We start from the raw sequence: 17124 nt of genomic DNA on the forward strand, positions 1-17124 counted from the left end.
GATTACATTTGAGCAACAGTTTCTCTCCGCTAAAAAGCTGGGAAGCCTCCAATGACTGTTACCTGCAGAATAGTCTCACATCCCTTAATCACTAGTGCCCTCTCCTTTCCTAGGAGCTGATCCACAGCAGAAAGGGTATTTCTATGGACGAGGAACTGGTCCGCAGAAGAAGAATACTATGCGCAAAGAGCGTGGCAGAGGAAGAGGAGCACACAAAGGCCCAAACCCTTATTTTCAAGATGGTTTCCAAGAGGTGAGCACTAAAATTGCTGATGATACATGAAGATGCTGTCAGAGGGGCTGATGCAGAGGTTTTGGCAAAATGGGTGTAAAGCAATTAAATTAAGCATGGAAAAATTATGTATCCTCATTTCAAGCGCCATGGACCGTGCCACTTATCCGCGCCAAACTTCCTGCCAGAGACTTTTTCCCACAAAGCATGCGTATTATTTGCATTACTAATGCAACATGAATATAACACATGGGTACCCTAACTACTGGCACTGGCATTTCACTTTATATGCGCTACAGTGTATAATTCAGAATAAAATAAAAACTGCCATGCGTGGCAGAGCATCTAAGTGGTGCCAGGCATAAGGTGCATATAAACATTGGTTGACTGAGGACACATCCGTAGGTGAGCTACGTGACGGGTGCACTTTCTAGGCATGTACAGATGTCATGCAATATATAAGCTATCAATATAGAAGTGTATAAATGTATGGCCCACAGTAGGTGCTATTATCATGTAGCTAGGACCACTGTAACTGAGAAGCCTTGCTGTGCCTGGTGGCTTACCGTATGTTTGCAAATGTATGTAACTGAGCTCTCTGCATGGCTATTATCATGTAGGATGTATGTCTCTCTTGCTGGTTTGTTATACAGGGTGATTCAAAAGTCACAGTACACCCTTTTGTTTCAAAAACTGTGCAATAAATGGGAAAACTGAATATACCAGAAAGGTATGGGTGAGGTGCGCTATCTTTTAGGGTATGTACTGAACACGGGCGCCATCTTGAATCTAAGTCCGTTTTCCCAATTTCTGTACAGTTTTTGAAACCAAAGGGTGTACTGCGACTTTTGAATCACCCTATAGTGAGCTAGGTTAATCTGTTTCTAAAGGGCCCTATACACTAGGACGATAATGCCCGATTTAATCCGATTTCGGGCATTCGGCCCGATATATCGGATGAAATCGAGCATTTTGCAGTCGTATCAGATCTGATCTGATGCGCGTTCCCGTGAGCATCGGATCGGATCCTCCAGATTGAATGTGCTGCACATATAATCTGGTCCGACCCCGCGGGCGTGGCTGGGATCGCCCAAGATACATCGTATGCAAAAGCACAGCATACGATGTATCGCGGGCGATCCAGCCCCCTGGGAGGCTGCCGGGGTGATCGCCCGCAACATGTCTGTCTGACATGTCGCGGTAGTGTATGGGGCCCTTAATTTAGAATAACCCCTCCCTTATGCTGGGTACACACTACACAATGTGTATACCCAGCAACATCGCAGGGGATGGGACCTGGCACGTATGCAAGCATCGGCAAGTGCATACACACTTGCCGATGCCGGCAGTGTCGGTGGGGACCTTGATGCATTCTTTAGCATGGCTCTCGCTAGCGATGTTGCTGGCGATGCGTGGGAGCGCACATCATCAGCGACATAGTGGGTACATATCGTCTAGTGTGTACTCAGCTTTACATGCACCTGTGATGGACCAATAAATTGATTTGAGCAACTTCCATTCTGTCTATCAAGATATACAGTAAGTTGGGCAAACTGGTGCAGTACTCGTAATGTCTGACTGTTCTATATATGCGTTAATCCAAAATAGAAAAAAAATGGATTCTGATGTCATTCGGTGGATAGGAATAGCCAGAACTTTCAGTGTGATGAGGCAAATGGGGGATATAATAGTAATAAATAAAAACTTGATTTTCACATCAGCATATAAAGTATTGATTAATTTAGTGAGTCATAGAGATGGGTCCATGTTTATCTTGACCTTTTAATAGGATGGACTGAGAATGGGCAGTCGGACTTAATTCCCTGCTGTAATTACTTAATCCCCCGCTGTATTGTTCTCTGTATTGTATTGCAGCTGAGAACAATAGATGAAGGGTTTATGTTAATAAACCATGTTGTGCCTAGGTGCAGCAAACTAGCCAAGATAACCGTGGACCCATCTGTAGCTTACTCTGTTGGCAGAACTCATAGAACAATTCAAATTTCTTCTTACACACCTATTCTGGATTGGAACAGTCTGTCTAAACTCCAAGATGCTTTCAAATAAATAGATAATCCTGATAAATTAAAAGGTCTGTAATTTTAAGAAACCGTAATAAAAAAAAAAAGAAAAAAAAAAGATGTAGATGTGACAGAGAACGTTATCTGATACCGTGAGAGGCTCTATTACACACACTGATTCAGAGTTGCACGCAAAAAGTGTTTTTGCAGTTGAGCAATTATTGGTAATCTGCGCAGGCACCAAGGTAATTTAGCGATGTTGGTGGCAGTGAGAATTTTTTTGCATAGTTATTTTAAACGGGGCATCAGCTCTGGTTTGTTTTATGTGCAGTAATCTATGGTGTGTCAGTATTGTGATAATTTAACCATGCCCTTTATCTTCTAGGAGAATAAGCCCATGAAGAAATGGGTGACAATGAGTCAGGAGTTCATTAGTCAGCACACAGTGGAACGCAAAGGGAAACAGATCTGCAAGTACTTTCTGGAGAGACGTTGTATAAAGGTAATGTGCAGTCAGGAACATGGAGCATACCTATATAAATATGATTCTGGAAAGCTGTGTTTCATATTTGTATTCTGATGGACTGGTCTAGACATACTGCTGCAGGGTAGTGCTTTCGTTTGGTTGCTTTGAGACTGATGTATACACGGGAAACTCGGTCTAAACCCCATCTCCTTAACTCACATGGACCTCGGGTGTATACATCAGTTTGAGTTACAGCTTGGTTGACCTTTTGTCCCTTAGGAAGATTCACAGCACATGTAAAAGGTTGCCTGCCCTCCAAAGTGTAGCTCAAAATATAAAGCCTATGGGGTAGATTACTAAGCCTTGGAGAGTGAGAAAGTGGGGGGTGATAAACTACCAGCCAATCAGCTCCTAACTGCCATTTTTCAAACACAACCTGTTGCATTGTAGTTAGGAGCTGATTGGCTGATACTTTATCTCTCTCCACTTGATCACTCTCTAAGGCTTTGTACATCTGACCCTTATACTCCTTTCAGACCGCCTCAGGCGCCCCACTACCACTGACTGCAAGCTGGAATATTGCCGGGTTGCTGATTGATGTCAGCGGTGACGGCGCTTGGAGATCACATGATTGCCAAGCACCGCCCGTACACAGAGATTGAACGGGCAATGGGTCGCATTGACCCGGCTCCCGTTCACACCACACAGTGAGCCAGGTTGAAGATGTGTTCAACCCTGCTCACAACCAGGGTTGAAATACCGGGTCACTCTACCCGGTATTTCAACCCTTGCACCTTTCAGACCGCACCTGAACACGGGTTATGCGTGCTCATGTACCCATAACCCGTGTTCATAGGTGGCGGTCCAATAGAGGTATTAGTAACCAATCACATTTCCATTAATTGTATTATACCTCTTTCACACTGAGCTTAGAACCTGGGTTACTGCCAGGGCAAGCCAACGCGACCTGGGTCCTAGCTCTGTGTGAAAGGGCGTGTATCCTGGATGCACGACGGATGTTATTCCCGCCTCCGACCTGGGTTGTCTGCAGTGTTAAAGGTGGACACTGGTAATAGTGCATGAAAGGCTTCTGATTGGCAGGCTCAGGATGTCACCTCCAAGCGTCCTATATTAACCACAACAATGTGGGAATAACCTGGGTCCATCAAGGCGGTGTGGAAGTGGTAAGTAATCTCGTGCCGACCTGTATTCAGTATCCCAGGTCAGAGCTAGGGCTTCAGTGTGAAATGAGCACCACATAACATGTCAAACATTTTGTTTTATAACTGTCTCAATATTTTCCTTCTGCCCAGTGCAGTATACAGTACTGTGGTTGTTAACGTGACACTTTGGCCCCTCCCCCTCACTCCTTGCCTTCACTATCCCTGCCTTCACTATCCCTGCTTTTCCTCAGTGTTGCTACTTTATCTTCTATTGTGCTACTAGTTACTCCATTTTGCATCTTAGTCCACTCATAGTATACCGTGGTACTTAGTATTGGTGTTGTGGTGCTGCTAAGTAGTAAAGTCAGTGGTGTAATAAATGGGGCTATTTGAGTATACGTAAATGTGGACTCATCTGTACATTAAGTGAATAAGTACTGTAATCAATGAAAAATAGGTAAGTTGAGGCAGAATTGTTTATTGTTCGTGGAAAATCAAGTGGATTTACGTCCTAACTGCTGTATATAATAATGAAGCATCTGCTGTACACTGAGGCTCCATGAGAAGCCGTCTGTGGCCGTTCCTTGTTGGGGCTGTGACAGATTATAGGGGACTGCACAAACCATTCGCTTCCTGTTATTGGGGGTCATTCCGAGTTGATCGCTCGCTAGCTAGTTTTAACAGCCGTGCAAACGCTATGCCGCCGCCCACTGCGGAGTGTATTTTAGCTTGGTAGAAGTGGAAACGCCTGTGCAGCCGAGCTCTGCAAAAAGTTTGTGCAGTTTCTGAGTAGCTCTGAACCTACTCAGCGCTTGCGATCACTTCAGCCTATTCGTGTCCGGATTTGACGTCATACACCCGCCCAGCGAACGCCCAGCCACGCAGACACTCCCTGAAAACGGTCAGTTGACACCCAGAAACGCCCCCTTCCTGTCGATCTTCTTGCGGCCGCCAGTGCGACTGAAAACTTCGCTACAACCTGTGCACAACCACAACGGGCTTTGTACCCGTACGACGCGCGTGCACATTGCGGCCCATACGCATGCGCAGAAATGCCGCTTTTTGGCCTGATTGCTGTGCTGCGAACAACGGCAGCTAACGATCAACTCGGAATGACCCCCATAGTCACTCCCTATGGAGCTGATTGCTCTGTGTGACTCTGCTATTACTGTAAAGTAAGACCTGTATGAAGGTCTCTGTGAACATATTTATATGTACTTTCTTCTTGTGTATTTCAGGGAGATCAGTGTAAGTTCGATCATGATGCAGAGGTAGAAAAGAAGAAAGAAATCTGCAAGTTTTATATACAAGGTTATTGTACCAGAGGAGAGAACTGCATCTACATGCATGATATCCTTTCACTGCAGCTTTCCACTGTTTTCTTTTTTCTTAATATATATTATGGAACATTCTAGTGTCAGTGAAACTACTGGTGCCTGTTCCTTCTCTCCTAGGGACAGGGCGTTAATATTTACCTGACTCTGCCCCGGCCTAGAGCATAGTCTCACTTGCTACAGGGAAGTTGTTCCCAGTTCCCTCCTCCTCCTCACTCTGGGTGAATTGCTGTGTGTGTTTATCTAGATTGTGGTTAGATTATGAGGTTATGTACACTTGCTTACTGCCGTTCCCTGCTGGCTGATATTCCTCTACCAGGAAATTTACACACCAGTGAGTTAGGCCAGGGCTCGACAAATCCCAGAGGCCAGGTCTCCATGGCCCCTAGAGTTTTGCTTCCTGGCTACTAGATTATGCAGGGAGGGGTGAAGCAGATCCTCTTCAGCCCTGGCAGCTCAAGCAGAGATTCACGTGTGTGCCTGTATTGCAGCGCCCATTTCATGCACAGTAGTGCATGTGCTGATTGTCTGTCCCAGTCTGTGCTGACTGCTACACCTGTCCATTCCAACCTACACTGCTTGTTGTGTCTGTCTCTCCCAGCCTGCGCTGTCTGCTGTCCGGCTGCATAGAGCTCTCTGATCAGAGGGTCTATGCATGACCGGGGATTGCAGCTTCGGAGGGGATAGTGATGTGGCCACAGGGGGCGGGGGATTGTTAGCCAGAGGGTGGCTGCAGGTGGGCGGTTTGCCTGGAGTATCCTATCCCCTTAGTTGTATTCTCTGGGTGTTGGTTTGCCCTGGGGTAGGAGGGGGGAAGGGGGGGGGGGGGGGGGGGGGGGGGGAGCTGCACAGTAATGTGGCTGCAGGGGGAGAAGGGGTGTTTCAGTTATTTGGGGGGGGGGGGGGGGGGTGGCATTGTTCTAGCTTATACACCTTCACCCTGGCTCTGAGATTTTAGAAAAGTTTGTCATGCCCTGAGTGTGTAGTTGAGTACTGCTTACAGCTGTAAACCGACCCTTTTCATATAGTCCTGATCAGTTCACAAAAACATCATCTTCATCCAACCAAAAGGGGTTTGTCATAATGTCTGATTTTACAAGTGTGTCTGCTTATCAAATCCAAGAAAAAAAGAAAGATATGATCGGGCGCTATTATTTACAATAATTAGCCACTAATAAAATATAATGATAAATCAGGCAGAAAAATATTACCCTCCTAAATGCTCCATTTAGTACCATGGGGTATAGACGGGTCCACTAGGAGCCATGGGCACTCTAAGAATTTGATAGTGTGGGCTGGCTCCTCCCTCTATGCCCCTCCTACCAGACTCCGTTTATAAAATGTGACGGAGGAGCCGGTCACGCCGAAGGAAGCTCCTGAAGAGTTTTCTGCATTTACTTTCTATGTTTGTTATTTTCAGGCAGGGCTGGTTGGCCTCTTGAAGGGTTAATAGTCCCGTTCCCCGCTGACAGGACACTGAGCTCCTGAGGGAACTATTCGCAAGCCCCACCATGGCGACTGTATATTCCCGCAGCACACCGCCACCCCTAGCAGAGCCACAAGAATGAAGAGTGGTGAGTACTGAGCTGGCGTCCCGTTTAGCGGGGCGCCAACCGTTATGGCGGCACGAGGGTACGGAGATGCACGGCTTCTAAACGGGGCGGAATGCGTCTCCAGACACAGTACACGACTGCGTCTCAGTACACTTTACACAGTACCCAAACTGGCAAACACAGCCTTAAAACGGTTCTGCTCTATTTTAAGCGCACAAATTACCTCAGCCAGTATACAAAAAAGCGGGAAGACCGTGCCATTGAAGTGGCGGGGCTTCACTATGAGAGGATCCAGCAGCTCACCAGTGCCATATTCCCTGTGTAGTGGACACAGATGCTGATTGACAGGGATGCGGTGTGACTCCAAATTACCTCAGCGGTACCACGGGGTCATAGTAGGGGAGAAGCGACTATTAGTGTACTAAGTCCCCTATCAGGATATTAAGTCTGTGACCCGGCTAAGCTTGGCATTAGCGGCCAGAGCACGGTGGGGGCTGCCTCCAAATAACTCTGTGTCTCCCTGAAGGGCTCTTTGTGGGTTGCTTGTGCTTAACCTTTCCTGTGTGTGTGTGTGCTCTGTCACATTTACATTATGTCAGGCAAAGAATGTGTTTCTTGTACAACGGAGTGTTCCTCTTCACTAGGGGGCTCACTACTGGGTACTCAGGGTTCACAGAATAGCGGGGCTGAACCGGAGTGGGTTAATTCTCTTAAAGGAATGATCTCCACTCTTTCTACAAAATTGTCCCGCAATGAGAAAGAGACGCAATACTTAAAACAGACTGTGGATGAGTTTATGAACAGCGATTCAGTCCCCAAAACAGCATCTCAATCCCCTCCCATTTGTCCGCAAAAGCGATCTCTGGCCCATATCCTGCAATCTGAACTCTGATGCTGATGGGTCAGACATGTGTGAGGGTGAGGTGGACTTGGAGAGGGGGGATGCGGCTCTGTCACATAGAATAGAGGCTCTTATAGAGGCTATCAGAGATTTTCTGCATAATCCTGATAAGGTGACAGAGGAGTGTGAGGAATCTTATTTTAATGTACAAAAGAAGTCCTCAGTCACGTTTCCTGTATCAAAGGAATTGAATACCCTGTTTGAAGAACCGTGGGTTAATCCTGATAAGAAATTTCAGATCCCTAAAAGGTTACTCTCATCTTTTCCCTTTCCTCTGGAGGATAGGAAAAAATTGAAAAATCCACCGATAGTGGACGCATCAGTCTCTAGGCTGTCACGAAAAATTGTATTGCCTGTTCCTGGTGCAGCCTCCCTAAAAGACATGGCTGATCGTGAAACTGAAACTACACTCAAATCATTGTACACAGCTGCTGGGATGGCCCAAAGACCCACTATTGCATGTGGTTGGATCACAAAAGCCATTGCAAAATGGTCAGGTAACCTAATTGAGGTGTTAGATTCCTTGTCTAGGGTGGATGTTGATTTACTCCTGCAACATATACAGGACTCTGCAAACTTTATGGTGGAAGCCATAAAAGAGATAGGCTTGCTTAATGCACGCACCACCGCTATGGCAGTGTCGGCACGCAGGGGCTTGTGGCTATGCCAGTAGACTGCTGACGCGGACTCCAGGAAAGGCGTGAAAGGCCTACCATTCTCAGGAGAGGCCTTGTTTGGAGATGAACTAGACAAATGGATCTCCACAGCTACTGCAGTTAAGTCTACGTATCTTCCTTCCGCAGCCCCCCCAACCAAGAAGACTTATTCAGCTTCTAAGTTACAGTCCTTTTAGACAGCCAAGTTCAAGGGCAAATCCAGAGGTGCTTCTACGTCCTCCAGCGGCGCTAGAGGTAAACCACGCAAACCAGCAACTGCTGGTGCTCAGGAACAGAGCTCAGGCTCTGCTTACTCAAAGACTTCAGCATGATGGTGGGCCGCAATGTCTGGAAGGCTGTCAGGTGGGAGCCAGTGTACAATTCTTCAGTCAGATCTGGTCACGTTCGTGCCAGGTTTCCTGGGTCATAGATCTTATTTCCCAGGGCTACAGACTGAAGTTCCAAAAGCTCCCACCTCACAGATTCTTCAAATCAGGCTTACCAGTTTCACATGAGGCAAGTATTACTTTACAGTATGCCATCCAAAAACTGGTACAGACTCAGGTCATTGTTCCAGTTCCACCTCCTCTGCTCAATGAGGGGTACTACTCCAACTTGTTTGTAGTACCGAAACCGGACGTTTCGTGAAGACCGATTCTGAACCTCAAGTCTTTGAACCCGTACTTGCAAGTGTTCAAATTCAAGATGGAATTCCTGAGAGCTGTAATCTCCGGTCTGGAGGAGGGGGAATTCCTAGTGTCTCTAGATAACAAGGATGCGTACCTTCACATTCCGATCTGGCCGCTTCATCAGGCTTATCTACTGTTTACACTGCAGGACTGTCACTACCAGTTCCAGGCCCTGCCATTTGGTCTCTCCACGGCACCGAGGTTGTTCACCAAGGTGATGGCAGAGATGATGTTTATGCTTCGCAAACAGGGAGTGAACCTTATTCCGTACCTGGACGATCTACTGATAAAAGCACCGTCCAGGGAAAGGTTGCTGGAAAGCATTGGTCTCTCAACCAAAGTCCTCCAGGATCACGGGAGGATTCTGAACCTTCCAAAGTCTCACCTAGAGCCAACAAGGAGGCTCCCTTTCCTGGGAATGATACTGGACACGGAGTTGCAGAAAGTGTTCCTTCCATTGGAGAAGGCATTGTTGTTCGGGATGTCCTGAAGTCAACCCGGCATCTGTGCATTTGCCTTCTGGGGAAAAGGGTGGCCTCTTACAAGGCTATTCAATATGGAAGTTTTCACGCACGACCCTTCCAGCTCGATCTGTTGAACAAATGGTCCGGATCGCATCTTCATATGCACCAGAGGATCCGTCTGTCGCCAGAAGCCGGGAGCTCCCTTCTGTGGTGGCTACAGACTTCTCACCTCGTTGAGGGTTGGAGGTTCGTAATTCATAACTGGATTCTGTTAACCACAGACGCGAGCCCCAGAGGTTGGAGAGCAGTCACTCAGGGAGTGCAGTTTCAAGGAAGATGGTCAAGTCAGGAAGTCGTCCTTTCAATCAACATTCTGAAACTCAGGGCCATATACAACGCCCTTCTGCAGGCCTCACATCATCTTCAGGATCGGACCATTCAGGTCCAGTCGGACAATGTGACGTACATAAACAGACAGGGTGGAACGAAAAGCAGACCAGCAATGTCAGAGGTGTCAAGAATTCTCCTATGGGCAGAAAGAAAAGCTGTGGCGTTGTCAGCGGTCTTCATTCCGGGAGTAGACAACTGGGAAGCAGACTTCCTCAGCAGACTCGACCTGCACCCTGGGTAGTGGGGCTTTCACCCGAAAGTGTTCAGGTGCTTGATAAGTCGATGGCGATATCCACAGATCGACATGATGGCCTCTCGTCTCCACAAGAAGCTAAAGTGGTATTGTTCCAGGTCGTGAGACCTTCAGGCAGTGGCGGTGGATGCCTCGACGACGCCATGGGTCTATCAGATGGTGTACGTGTTTCCTCCACTTCCTCTGTTCCCAAGAATTCTAAAGAGAATAAAAAGGGAAAGGGTTCAAGCAATATTCATTGCTCCGGGCTAGCCAATAAGGGCCTGGTACGCGGACCTACTGGAGATGCTCCTCGAAGATCCGTGGCCTCTACCTCTTCGCGAGGATCTTCTGCAACAGGGCCCGTTAGTCTTTCAGGACTTATCGCGGCTACGTTTGACGGCAAGGAAGTTGAACGGCTGATTCTAGCCAGGAGAGGGATCCCTCACAAGGTTATCCTGACTATGATCCAAGCCAGGAAGGGGGTAACGTCTAAGCACTACCATCGTATTTGGAAGAAATACGTCTCTTGGTGTGAGAGCAGAAATTTTTCTGCAGTGGAATTTCATCTGGGACATTTCCTGCTTTTTCTGCAGGCAGGTGTGGATGTGGGCCTACGTCTGGGCTCCATAAAAGTCCAGATTTCGGCCTTGTCCATTTTCTTTCAGAAAAATTGGCTTCTCTCCCTGAGGTCCAGACGTTCTTGAAAGGTGTTTTGCACATCTAACCTCCTTTTGTTCCTCCCACGGCACCTTGGGATCTCAATGTGGTGCTGCAGTTCCTCCAATCGAACTGGTTTGAACCGTTACAGGAGGTGGACGTAAAATATCTTACGTAGAAGACGTCACACTGTTGGCCTTGGCTTCAGCAAGATGTGTGTCGGAGCTGGGGGCTTTATCTCACAAAAGTCCCTATTTATTTTTCCATGAGGACAGAACTGAGCTCAGAACTTGTCAGCAATTTCTTCCTAAGGTGGTGTCCGCATTTCACATCGACCAATCTATTGTGGTTCTGGTTGTCACCGTCACCTCTGCTACTACAAAGTTTTTGGATGTTGTGAGGGCTTTGAAGGTGTATGTAAAGCGAACAGCTCATCACAGAAAATCTAACTCGCTGTTTGGTCTTTGAGTCTAATAAAATTGGGTGTCCTGCTTCAAAGCAGTCCATTGCATGCTGGATCAGGCTTACTATTCAGCTTGCTTATTCCACGGCAGGTTTGCTGTGTCCAAAATCTGTACAGGCCCACTCTACTAGGTCGGTGGGTTCTTCCTGGGCGGTTGCCCAGGGTGTCTCGGCTTTACAGCTCTGCCGAGCGGCTACTTGGTCAGTTTGAACACGTTTGCTAAGTTCTACAAGTTCGATACTTTGGCCTCTGAGGACCTTCAGTTTGCAGGAACCTCAGCACTCTCCCACCTGGTTTGGGAGCTTTGGTACATCCCCATGGTACTAAATGGACCCCAGTATCCTATAGGACGTAAGAGAAAATAGGATTTTAATTACCTACCAGTAAATCCTTTTCTCGTAGTCCGTAGAGGACACTGGGCGCCCACCTGGTGCTTCGTTCTTCCTGCACTGTTACTTGGTTAAGTAATGTTGGTTCAGCCATTGCTGTTCCTGTTTCAAGTTTGGTTAACTTGGCTTTCCTCTTGTTGTGTGTGTGTGTGTGCTGGTTCGGAATTTCACCACTATCCTTATCTCAAAGTATGTCCATCTCCTCGGGCACCGTTCCCTAGACTGAGTCTGGTAGGAGGGGCGTAGAGGGAGGAGCCAGCCCACACTATCAAATTCTCAAAGTGTCCATGGTTCCTAGTGGACCCGTCTATACCCCATGGTACTAAATTATTGCCGCAGAGAGGGATCATGCCTGAGCGTCACTGGTTTTTGTTTATGGCCCACCAATCAGTGTAAGTACCTTTAAAAAAGGGATTGACATATATATGAGGGGGGATGTGGAATTTACAAGAGTGCAATAAAGCACATGGGGAATAAGGTGCCATAAGCACACAAAAACATTTTATTTTTTTTGGAAGGTAAAAGCAGCTTTAAATCCTTTGGCAAAAATATCAGCACATTTGGAAAATTGGACCCTATGACATTACCCTCCAAATTTTTATTGAGTGTTAGTTACTATTGCACAGCCTTGCCCTGTGGTGGCCGTAAGTATTATGGTTTTCTTAGTAATCAGATCTATTGCTTGTAAGCAGTGTTTATATAGGCATCGGTTTTATTCTTACACATTAAAAATGTTTTTGCTACTAATTGGTTGTAATGTACAGTAGATCTAAAGAGGAAAGGCATTTACAGGCATTTGCATATCTTGTGGCAATTGAATGTATAGATGGTATGTCTTACTGTTTTGCCCTTAGCATTTTTGCTTATACGCAAATTTCCTTGTAAATTTTACCATACCGGAGTCATGTGTTACCAAGGCGACAACTGCAAGTTTTCTCACGAGGATCTTAATGACGACAGCAAGGAGTTACTGCACAAGGTACACATCTGGACCAGTGGCAAACAGAGAGATACAGTGAGATTACTTCCAGACTATTACCTTCTCTGTGCTGGAGAGGATATGGGATGTGCCACGGAACAGGGAGCAGAACGGACCTAATCATTTAAACAGTTACTCTTTTCTGTGCTTATGGGTGGTCTCCCTGAGATGCACTAATCACCGACAGCAGTGATAGTTTTCTCACCAATCTTGGTCCAGTCCACAATATGTCTGCCTATTGCGTGTGCATAGGCTAATCCAGATTCCAGACACGTTTCATAGGTCACAGATTAGGAATTGTTTGTTGGGGCAAGCCACCAAAGCTGCCAGAAATAATGCAACAAAAAATGTGCAATCAGCTGTGTGTATAAGGAACACCCATGTAGGTGAACGTAATATATGGCATTGTCTGCTTACGTCAGGTATGTCCAAACTGCGGCCCTCCAGCTGTTGTGAAACTACATATCCCAGCATGCCCTGACACAGTTTTGCTGTCAGAGAATGCTAAAGCTGTGTCAGGGCATGCTGGGATGTGTAGTTTCTCAACAGCTGGGGGGCCGCAGTTTGGACATGCCTGGCTTACGTAGCTGAAACTTCTGGCTCAATTGGATATAACAATCGATTTTTCAGTTCACCTGTTTCAACAGGAATGTTTATGCTTTAGGGGTCCGTGCAGAGTTAAACGCAAGTTATCTTAAAGTGTGTATACGGAGTTGTACACAACTCTGCGGCTGGGCCCCCCACTCTGTTTGCCTGGTTACCATAGCTGTGTGTCGTCAGTGCGCACTAGCGAAAGATCTATCTCAAGACAGGTGTAATTACATGTGCACAAAATCTGCAAAGCCGTGGTTCTGTCAGCACAACCTTACTGAACACCCCATTATCACCCAGTTCTCACTTCTTCACACACAAATGAAGCGAATAACTCTGCATCACTCGTAGTTGTGTACATTCAGAGTTAGAGCCATGCGCAGTATGAAAACGCGCAACATCTGAGCACAATCGGCTCTCCATCATCCTCTTTACGTATATCTGGGGTTCTCAAGTAACCCCAACAGGTCTCAGCTTTAGGGTTTGTGTGCTCATGCACAGGTGAGTTCATTTACTAATTATCCCACCCGTTTCCATAGACAAAAATCACAAAAACTTGACCTGATGATGATACTGTACTTGAGGTATTTTATGATTGAGTTAGGTCTCTAAGAGAGTGCGTTACAACACTATTAGCGGATTGCATGGTACGCAATTCAGAATTCGCATTCGAAGGCCTTCTTGAATTCCTTTGCCTTTGGGAATTTCCCAATTGGGGCCTGTAAAAAAAATAATGTAAATATATGTATATATATATATATATATATATATATAGAGATATATACACATATATATATATATATATATATATATATATATATACACACATATACTTTTTAAAACCTTCTTTTTTTTCTTTTTTCTTTACATTAGTTAGTAAAAAAATATACAATAATGGCAGTTACTATATGGAACAATCGATGATCGGGCATCAGATGCGTCCATGTCAGGGATAGCCCAGCCAGGTGTATCTCATGCGACCATGCCAGCCAAGTGGTTAAAACCACCTGATGTCACCCGGTCTGTGTTAAAAACAGAAGAAAAAAAAATTACAGCAAGAGAAAATGTGTCTCGATTGTCAGTGTATGTTTTATAAAGTAAAGCGCATGTATTCTGCCTAGGTATTAAACACAGAGGAAGAGATGCATCACGAGGATGAAGAGGAGCCAGAGGAAATTCCACGACATGGGTGAGTACCTGCTAAAAAGAAGACCAGAGACGCATGTACCTCACGTCTTATTCCTTTAATCCTTTTCTCCCAGAAAACATCAGAATCTTAAAGTGCACTGGTTTCCTGCACGATAAACCCATCTGTTATTTCTCCCCTAGCCCTTCCTCTAGTGCATAACCCTACTACCCCCGACCACCCCCCCTTCCGGAGCCTAATCTAAACCTCCCCCTGCAGCCTAGCCCCTAGTGTCAACATCATTCTAACAATTTCACATTCTGAGAATGTAGACACAATGGGGGTCATTCCGAGTTGATCGTAGCTGTGCTAAATTTTAGCACAGCTACGATCATCTTCCCTGACATGCGGGGGGACGCCCAGCACAGGGTTAGCCCGCCCCCGCATGTCAGTCCGACCCCTTCCGCACAAATACAAAAGCATCGCACAGCGGCGATGCTTTTGTATTTGTGCAGTAACTCCCGGTCAGCGCAGCTTCTGCGGCTGGCCGGGAGTTGATCGTCGCTGCCACTGGCCGCAGTGGCTGCGTGAGATTCACGCAGCCGCCCCCCCCCCCCCCCCCCCAACGGTCCGGCCACACCTGGGTTGGCCGGACCGCGCTCCCTAAATGGCGGCTTAATGCCGCCGTCCAGCCCCCTCTCGCCCTGCCACCGCCTCTGCCTGTCAATCAGGCAGAGGCGATCGCTAATGACGAGGCCTTCGGCCGTCCGGCATGCGCCAGCGCACTGCGGCGCATGGGCAATTCCGACCCGATCGCTGTGCTGCGATGAACTGCAGCGAGCCATCGGGTTGGAATGACCCCCATTGCCTGTATAAATTATTTCTGGTGGTCTATTAACTACTTCCCTCATTAAGGTTAGTAAAAGCACCAGCAGTTCATTATGAAGTGGACACAGAGGCTCCAGGTGGAGAAGAATTATAGGTGATCTATAATGTAATTATGAGGGAGTTTGTTTCATTTGCCTATAAGATATTCCTGGCACTTAGACCGTGGAAAAGAACATTTGACCATTTTGCTATCGTTGAATGTTGGTAACATGCGGCATGAAACTGTGCAGTCTGACAGTGGTCTCATGGAAACTCTCTTTTGTCACCTTTTATTATAGAGCAAAGTTTTACAGCCAGTCATATACGGGGATGCCGTTCCCAGCAAATCGCCCATCAATGTACAACTCGGAGCCATTGCCTGAAACTGGGCCCCTGACACCACCGCCACAGTCCGCACCATTGTACGGCAATCCAGGCATGAATGCACCGTTCAATGCCTCTGCAGGCAAAGGCCATGGCCCAGACCACCAGAGAGAAGGTGCCAATGCACCCGGACCCCCTTTCCTCCACAGTGCAGATGAGAAGCTGCATGGGATGCATCAGCAAAGCAGCTACCAGTCTGGCCAAAGCGCACCTGGGTTCTATGACAACTACTACTCCCAGCAGGCTGTCCATCATGTGCAGCCCTCAAACATGGCGGAATGTGAGTTTCTTCTGCTTCATCCTTCCTATGTTAAATATGCAGTTTTGGTCTCTTATTACCTGCATTCTGTGTCCTACTGTCAACTTCCAAGGAGGGGTAGCACTGATCTATTTCCCTAACTAGTCTGTAAAATCATTTTCTTTGCATGTTTAATACATACATTTAGAAATGTTTCATAATTCAGTGGATGCAGAGACTGACAGCAATTACTATCGCTAATTAGCGCTATTACCATTGAGCTAAGCATTTTCTAATTGTATATTTTATACTTTTTGTGATTGTTTTGTGATGTGTAGGTACAGGTTGAGTATCCCATATCCAAATATTCCGAAATACGGAATTTTTTGAGTGAGAGTGAGATAGTGAAACCTTTGTTTTCTGATGGCTCAATGTACACACATTTTGTTTAATGCACATTGTTATTAAAAATATTGTATTAAATGACCTACAGGCTGTGTGTATAAGGTGTATATGAGACATAAATGTATTCTGTGCTTAGACTTCAGTCCCATCACCATGATATCTCATTATGGTATGCAATTATTCCAAAATACGGAAAAATCCCATATCCAAAATACTTCTGGTCCCTTTTGGATAAGGGATACTCAACCTGTATTATTATTTCTCTGACGTCCTAGTGGATGCTGGGAACTCCGTAAGGACCATGGGGAATAGCGGCTCCGCAGGAGACAGGGCACATCTAAAGAAAGCTTTAGGATCACCTGGTGTGCACTGGCTCCTCCCCCTATGACCCTCCTCCAAGCCTCAGTTAGATTTTCTGTGCCCGACGAGAAGGGTGCACACTAGGGGCTCTCCTGAGCTCTTTGTGAAAGTTTTAGTTTAGGTTTATTATTTTCAGTGAGACCTGCTGGCAACAGGCTCACTGCATCGATGATCCTGGACACAGTCCAGAAAGAAGGTGTTTCTCCCGGAGGAGAAAGCCAGGGAGTTATCCGAGCTAGTCAGGAACCTCCTAAAACCGAACCAAGTCTCAGTGCATCAATGCACAAGGGTTCTGGGTAAAAATGGTGGCTTCCTACAAAGCAATCCCATTCGGCAGATTCCACGCAAGACTTTCCAGTGGAACCTACTGGACAGATGGTCCGGGTCGCATCTTCAGATGCTTCAGCGGATAACCCTGTCACCAGGGACAAGGGTATCCCTCCTGTGGTGGTTGCAGAGTGCTCATCTTCTAGAGGGCCGCAGATTCGGGACTGGGTCCTGGTGGCCACGGATGCCAGCCTGCGAGGCTGGGGAGCAGTCACACAGGGAAGGAATATCCAG

At 46.6% G+C, this 17124-nt stretch overlaps 1 protein-coding gene across 3 annotated transcripts in view; it reads left to right on the plus strand.

Annotated features, from left to right (window-relative positions):
• ZC3H6 (zinc finger CCCH-type containing 6) overlaps positions 1-17124 on the plus strand; it is a 92940-nt gene that overhangs the window by 53295 nt on the left and 22521 nt on the right. For all 3 annotated transcript variants that reach the window (XM_063948086.1, XM_063948087.1, XM_063948088.1), the window contains 6 exons: positions 114-253; positions 2639-2755; positions 5121-5232; positions 12483-12592; positions 14305-14372; positions 15476-15840. In XM_063948086.1, coding sequence (XP_063804156.1) covers positions 114-253; positions 2639-2755; positions 5121-5232; positions 12483-12592; positions 14305-14372; positions 15476-15840 — 912 coding nt within the window. The remainder of the gene's footprint in view (positions 1-113; positions 254-2638; positions 2756-5120; positions 5233-12482; positions 12593-14304; positions 14373-15475; positions 15841-17124) is intronic.

This window comes from Pseudophryne corroboree, chromosome 12 (genome assembly GCF_028390025.1).
Source record: "Pseudophryne corroboree isolate aPseCor3 chromosome 12, aPseCor3.hap2, whole genome shotgun sequence".
In the NCBI taxonomy this organism is placed as follows: domain Eukaryota; kingdom Metazoa; phylum Chordata; class Amphibia; order Anura; family Myobatrachidae; genus Pseudophryne; species Pseudophryne corroboree.